Source organism: Onychostoma macrolepis, chromosome 03 (genome assembly GCF_012432095.1).
Source record: "Onychostoma macrolepis isolate SWU-2019 chromosome 03, ASM1243209v1, whole genome shotgun sequence".
Lineage (NCBI taxonomy): Eukaryota > Metazoa > Chordata > Actinopteri > Cypriniformes > Cyprinidae > Onychostoma > Onychostoma macrolepis.
Genome location: NC_081157.1, coordinates 41171913 through 41179665, shown reverse-complemented (window position 1 = coordinate 41179665; position 7753 = coordinate 41171913). Strand labels below are relative to the sequence as shown.

Below are 7753 nucleotides of genomic sequence, written 5' to 3'. Positions count from 1 at the left end.
TTTCTGAAGGATCATGTGACACTGAAGAATGGAGAAATGATGCTGAAAATTCAGCTTTGCGTCACAGAAATAACATTTTAAAATGTATCAAATTGTGTAATATACCGTTTTAACTATTCTTGACCAAATAAATGCAGCTTTAATGAGCATAAGATATTTCTGAAAAAAAATAAATAAAAAAAGTCTTATTCTCACCACGGCTGTATTTATTTGGTCTATCTTGAAAGCACAAGAACAAGGATGACAACTGTTAAAGAAGCTCAAAAATAAGTTTAGATTTTTTTTCCAACATTTTTTATTTAAGATAATAGAAAAACACTTTTCTACTCTAAAATGTGGGTGGGGAAAAAAACAAAACAAAATAGGCATGTCAAAAGTTTTGGTTGTTAGCGCATTTTCTCAAGGAAAAGCAATTAAAAAAAATACTGTGTTGATGGTTGAACCCATCAAACAGGTTACCGTACTCAAAACACATACCCGTTCCTTTTTCTTTCTCTTGCACTCACTTGCTCGCTATGGAACTTGATTACGTAGCTTATAGCGTAGAGAGCGAGAACTGAATTTATTACAGCTAATTATTAGTCAAGATAACTGCGTGAAATGGCAGAGAAGTGTTTTGAAGACCTCGATCCGTTCAACTGTCCCATCTGTCTGGACACACTCCAGGATCCAGTGACGATTCCCTGCGGACACAACTACTGCATGAGCTGCGTTAAAGACTACTGGGATAAAAATTGCAAAGGCACTGGTTACAGTTGCCCTAAGTGCAGGAAGACCTCGCCTCGACCGGTCCTCAACAAAAACACCATGTTTGCAGAAGTAGTGGAGCGGTTTAAGAACACAGGCCTTCAGGATCCTCCACCTGCACGTTATGATGGATCTGGACACACAGAAAGAGAAATCTGCACAGCAAAAACTCCAAAAGTGTCAAAATGTGTCCTGAAAGTGAGGATTTGTGCTGCAGGACCCACCTGAGATATCGTAACAATGGCCATCCCAGAGAAAAGCACACAGTTATTGTTGTAAGCAGGGAACCTAAAGGAAATATTTGTTTGCGGCACAACAGGCTACTGGAGTTCTCTTGTCGCACAGACCAACGGTCCATCTGCCCACTGGGTCTTAATGAAGCCCACCAAGGACATGAAGCGACAAAAACACTAGAGTGCAGTATGACTCTAGAGAAACGAGAGCACAGGAGTAAAGACAAAACAACTGGACATCGTAAAAAGAGAACTCATGGCTCTAGGCATAGACACGGACACAGGAGCGGACAGCCCCAGGGCTCGCGTGCTAAAAGAGGGCATCAAACACACCGGCATAAAAGTAAACACAGAGGTAATTCACATGGGCACAGTCATGGTGCTGGACACCAAAAGAGACGACTGGGAATCGTGGTCATGTCAGGACCCGGCACTAGAAGAACCTCTGCGGATAATGTTAAAGCAGTTTGAACCTTGATTTTGAGCACAATGTTGTTTTCTTCAGGAATGTTGCTTTTGCTAGATTCAGGCATCGACTGAAAGCTCACGTCATTTCTTTTGTGAGTCAGCAATCCATTTCTGGATACATTATGTTCATTCTATTGTATTAATGAATAGTATCAATTAGCATGATTGTTTGATGTTGTTTGTTGTTCTCAATTCAGTGCTGGATGTAACCACTACGTTCAACCGCAAGAAACACCTGACACCTAAAATAACTTGTAGACTTAGATTACATTTTATTAATGTTGAAAACAGTTTTGAAGAGTTAAGATGCTTCCTGAATGTTGATATGATAGATATGGATAGTTTGTTTGTTTTTTTGCAGCTGCTCATTTACTAAAATGACTTGATTTTGTGACTAGATTTCAAGAGGAAGTTTCATGAATTAAGTTTATTACTAGGTAAATAAATATTTTTTAAACTTAGGTTTATAAATGCATGCTCATTACAAAAATCAGTATCTTGCAGTTTGAGAAAAAAAAAAAAAAAACTTGGCCTGGAAATTACTTGGTAAATAATTCACAGTAAACTCAGTTAATTTATTTTTAGTGTTTGTATTAGTTCAGTTTGGAACTTGCGATTTTTTTCACTACTCTTAAATAAAATGATTAATCATCTTTGTCTTGTTTCCAGTAGAATGTCTTATCTTCCGTCTCATGTGAATGTGTTTCAGGGATGTTAACATTAATTGTAGCAAAATTTACTGTGGTTTAAGTATTTTTACTTATTGTGACAACAGGTAAGAAAAAAAACTACTTGTTTTCCATCAGTAATTAGGAATATATATATTTTTTTGGTTAAGCATGCGCCTCATTTCTCTTTTTTTTTTCTCCCCTCTCTCCTCAACAATAAACGTAATGTGGTACACTGGAAAAATATTATAAATATTAAGCTACCCAGTGAGAACATGATGTGTTGTAAATGACAGAACAGAGTTGTAAAAAACACTTTGAAAGAATATCAGATCCGATTACCCTACTCTACATTACCTCAGTTCAGACTGAAATAAAACCCCCTTCGATAAACCCAAATAACGTCTTTCTCTCTATAGGCATGTATGGCTGAAGCATGTTTAATAACGACTCCGTAAACACCTCTTTTAGTTATGCTCTTTAATTAGTCCTGGAAAACATGTAAGGCAAAATGGTCACATCACACACAGAAGCATTATGAACTCTACGGTCCTCATGACCACACGCAGTCCAACCAACCCAGAGTCAAGCACAGAAACAGCAGCACTTCAGATTCTCAAAATTATATGAAGAAAGTTTTGATGGAGGGCTTCAAGAAATAAACAACACAAACAACCCGTGGTGCTTCTCTGACGTGTGTGGAGGGGGAGGAGCATTAATGCTGACGGATAGGGGCGGGGTTTGGATTTAGAACCAATCAGTGAACAGGAATGCAAGCTGGTGCCTCTGATTGGCTCTTAAGTCAAAAAGCCAAGCAGGAAAGTTGGAACTGTAATTCACAGAGTGTAAACGGAGACTTTTGTGACTCGAGATCTTTCCAAAACATCTCCGAAGTCACCATGCATCTTTATTAGCGCAAGTATGCATCCGAATGTACATAAAAAGTGCATTAAGACAGCGAGATGTGTGCAGTGTGCATTTGCGAGACAAAGATAGACCCGTTACGCTGAGCATGTGTGGGAAACAGTCCACAGTGACTCACTGTTTCCCATATGTGCCAGACAAGGCAAATACATCTGCCATATAAATTTAGAGCTAAAAGCCTTCCGAAGCTTCATTTCATTAGTGGTTTCATTAATGCATAAATTAATAAATACATTTCACTGTAGGCACACCAAACTGCACTGTTTGCGTATCTAACATAGCAAATAATGTCTAGGCGTGATGCGATTTAGCACTGGTTAAGGCTGCATTTGCAGCAGGAATTCTGCACTCTGCAAACCTGAGGGGCGTTTCCTGTTCTGGGAAAGCTATTGGATTGAGAGACTGAGGAAGGAAGCAGCTTGGCTCGATCCGAGCCTCTCTCTGGCTCCCAGTCGCACAATTCCATATCCACAAGAGATACTCGCACCTGCAGCTGAGCTCATTGTGGAGCCGTTCTGAGCTCCCAAAAAAAAAAAAAAAAAAAAGGAAGAGGAAGAATACTCCAAACCATCACGCTAGAATAATGTCTAAACCTTGAGAGATTTAAAGTGAGCATTCCCAGCCCAGATGTCATTGTTTTTGGGTGTGGGTGCTCCGAACGGTCTCTGAACGGACCCAGCAGCGCGTAACGCTAGCCAATGCAAGACACAACTAGGGACGAAACCGAATCAACAGCCGCTCTGATGTCATAGGCAGCCGAGATGAGTTCCAGAACCGGAATGTCGCTGCTGGATCGTCTGGAAATGAAAACACAGCAGGGTTTGCTCATGAGCGGGCCTCTTAAGACTAAATGTTAAAGGCATAGTTCACCCAAAAATGAAAATTCTATGATGATTTACTCACCTTCATGCCGTTCCAAACCTGCATGACTCTTTCTGCACAAAAAGATATTTTGAAGAATGTTGGGAACAAAACCCTTTCTTTTGGTTACGGTTGACTTCCATTGCATGGACAAAAATATATTTTTATGCTTCACAGATAAAGAAAGACTCAGGTTTGAAATGACACGAAGGTGTGTAAATAATGACAGTTTTCATTTTTGGGTGAACTATCCTTTCAGAATCGTGATTAGTTACTGTAATTCACCGAGAAACAAAAAACAACGAATAGCCAGCAAATCCTGAAACAGCTTGGAAAACTACACAGACATGAATCATTTGTTCGTTCTGACTGCTGCTGCATCTTTTTTTGGGTAACCTTGGGTCATAGGTTAGAAAATACGCCTAATTTCCTATGAACACCCACATGATACACAAAAGTGCATCCGTAAACAACAGTACACCTGATCTGGGGGGTTTCAGATCAGTGGGAATGAGATTCCAGCCCTTCAGGACAGCAGAGCTGAGATGGCGTAAGGGACGAACTACTGTCTACGTGCGTGTATATGTATTCGCGTGTAAACATGCGTGGAGGCAAACTGGTGTTGGTCTACGACTGAGGCACAGTGAGAACTAGAGGTTTTGCATGGATTCGAACGTTAGCGTAAAACAAAAATTCGGAAATCAGTCAGCACCAATAATATTCAGGGCGTAGTCAACCACACACGACAGGAGCGAATTCAGAATCTCAAGATCTTTTACTGCAAGGTCATTTTGACAAAAACCACAGACGGTTAGGATTTTTTTCTTCATCTTTCATTCTTCGTTTTTTTTTCTTCAGTACAGAAAGCACAGTTATAGCGAAGGTCATGCCTTCACGAAAAAGTTTGGCACACTCGGTCAGGACCAAAGAAATCACAGGATTCATCACATTTTAGAGGAACTGCAGCAAAGCCTTTTGAACTCAAACTACTGAAATGCAGACCACAAAAACACAAAACAAACAAATAATAATAAAAAAAAAAAAAATACAAAGAGGACGGATATTTTTCACTGAAGTGTTAGGGTCACTTGGTGCTCTGAGTCACCATCCACAGGAACACAGGAAGAGAACCAGCAAAACACAACAAGAAACAAATTCAGTCCCTCGGATCCGGAACTCAAAACCAGATCGGGGTTCAGGGAGTTGGAACACGGTGACTCTTCAGACTAGTATGGCTGTTCCACACCCACCCCAGTGCATTCTGGGCCTGAACGGTTATCTGCACTCGTAGTGATTATGTAAACACGAGCATGCATCGAACAATGCGGCCTTCTGAGCATCTCCATGCACGTTGAAACGCTTGTTTCTTGGTTTTAGAGGCGCATACAGAGAGAGTGTGTTGGGAGAACGAGAATGTGAAAACCCGGACGGGAACCAGAGATACGGCGGATCGGGTGTGGAACCGCCATTCTCTATAAGTGCAAGCTGAGTGCAAACAATAGCAAACCAATGCAGGCCGTTCACAGGGGCCGGAATATTCAAGAGTGATGGTGAGAGTTAGAAACTGACGGAGGAGGAGAGAAAGAGACAGTTAAAATGCCAGACGGTAGCATGAGGGAGGTAGAGAGACAGAAAGAAAGAACATTTGAATCTAAATCGACAACAAACCTGAGGACAGACGGCCAAATACAGAAACATACATACTCGCACACAAACTCACATATAAAAGAGGGGATCTGGTTTTGTTTCACATAAATGCTCACTGAAATGAACCAGACTCACAGTGTGAAAAGAAAGAGCGGTCAGCAGGTGTCTTGATTACTTGAATGATAGCACTGCAATGCATATAAATCACCAGCGGAGGCAGTAGATTACTGCTCTGAGAAACAGGGGAGGGGGAGGAGCCAGAGGGATTGATTGACATGTCTAAGAGAGGGTGTAGCCACATTCCTAAATTCGTTCAAATAAAACCACCAAAGTTTATGGTATAAAAGAAGCTGCAAGTGGTTTTATGTTTGCGTCTGTCTGCAATGTGGGGGTGAGACCTAACTGTCATCCCCAAGTAGACTAACTGCTGTTGCTATGCCAACCACAATGACGAAATGGGTAGAGAGCAGAGTTAGAAAAGCTAGACGGAGCAGAGATCATATTTAAATGCGAGCTGCAGGTCAGCATGATTGTGTGGTAAGCAGTCACGGGAACGAGGGGCGGAAAGCGTCAGGATCCTGAGGAATCCTGGAGGAGGTTCTGGAATGAAAGGCCACTCCTGTCTTTATGAGTACACATCTGATACAAGAGAAACTATGGGAAAAAGGCTGGGAGATTGTTCTCTATAATTGGTCCTGCTTGCCAAGCCAGACTCATTAAAACCCTGGCGCTTGCCCCTTTTTAAATGACATGGCGCATTGATCAGCTGAAGCCTAAAACACCCTTGTTAGTTTTTGGGGTAACGTCTACGCCGTGCACATGTGTACGCATAAAAGCCTGTTGTCCCTCTCAGCCAATCAGAAACCACCCTGACTCCTCCAGTGGGGCGGGGCTTGAGTGCATGTCAGTGAGTCTGGCCCAATGAGGGGAAAACAACAAACAATGGGAGTGTAGGTGGGTGCTCTTGTTTTTGCATGCCAAGGTGGGCAGGAAGAGAAAAAAAAAAAAAAAAAAAAAAAAAAAGGCTTTCACTTTTGATGACGTATGGCGAATCAAACAAGTGCACCCACTTCAGAACAGAGATGGAAAGGGAACAGAAAAGCCAATCTCACGGTAGATACACAAACACTCGGAGGGGTGTAGAGAGCGAATGAGGTGGTTTTTGGTTTGCGTCTACAAAGAATATTTCAGTGGTATACAATAATTTTAGCGTGCATTAGTTTGGCAGGAATAACGTTAGAGGATATGGTAGTACGATTTTAAAGGGTGCAGAGTAAGGTTATTTTGTTATATAATTAAAGACGTTGGTTGAGTAAACACTGCGGTGATAGTTATAAAAAGGATAATACTGCCCTAACACGCCTCAGTGGCATGCAGTCATACGAAATAGTTAGAAAGGACGCAGCAGAACCGGGAATAAATACTACCGGGTTACAACAGAACGATAAAGTGGTGTGTTCCCTTGGTGTATAAAGTGTGTGTGTGTGTGTGTGTGTGTGTGTGTGAGAACATAAGTGGTTTGTGAATTCTGTTGATTGAATGATTGCAGAAATGCAGGTCTAATGTCAGAAATCAACTGGGGTTAAGCTAATTACACTATACACCCCTCCATACACGCATACACACACTCACTCAGACCACTCCCAAACCGCTGACACAGACACATAGCACATCCACAATGTTTCTCTCCACTCAGTTCTCCTCTTTCTTGGCTTCTTCCTTTTCTTCTGCTTTCTTGTCGTCCTTCTTGACCTCTTCCTTTTTCTTCTCCTCCTTTTTCTCCTCTTTCTTCTCCTCCTTCTTGGCATCGTCCTTCTTGTCGTCCTTCTTCTTGTCATCCTTTTTCTTGTCATCTTTCTTCTTGGCCTCCTCTTTCTTGGCCTCCTCTTTCTTCTCCTCTTCCTTCATGGGCTCGGTGGTGAGGATGATTTTACCGATGTTGTTCCTCTCTTGCATCCTACGCATGGCATCACCAACCTGAGCGGGAGAGAGAGGGAGAGAGACTGGTGAGGGTGTGGATGAGGAACGGCAGAGAGAGCAGCTTGACTGGCCATCTGCTGTGGTAAGAATATCTAACAAGCTGTTGACAGTTGATCTAATACTGAACTTCATGCACACACAAACACCCTTTATGAGATTCTTCAGGTCTCCAGTTTACTCTTACTCCAGAGAGTAAGGTGGCAAATGACCTCTAGCTGAGAACTA

General features: G+C 41.8%; 2 protein-coding genes across 2 annotated transcripts in view; one reads left to right on the top strand and one right to left on the bottom strand.

Moving 5' to 3' along the window:
• The first annotated feature begins 36 nt into the window (after positions 1-36).
• On the top strand, positions 37-3598 carry si:busm1-163l24.4 (uncharacterized protein LOC368754 homolog). The gene is given in 2 exon segments (XM_058769062.1): positions 37-931; positions 934-3598. Coding segments are annotated over 2 exon segments (849 nt in total). The 5' UTR covers positions 37-600; the 3' UTR covers positions 1452-3598.
• Positions 2580-7753, bottom strand: part of vat1 (vesicle amine transport 1) — a 28428-nt gene continuing 23254 nt past the window's right edge. The window contains exon 6 of the mRNA XM_058769027.1: positions 2580-7525. Coding sequence (XP_058625010.1) covers positions 7241-7525 — 285 coding nt within the window. The 3' untranslated portion in view covers positions 2580-7240. The remainder of the gene's footprint in view (positions 7526-7753) is intronic.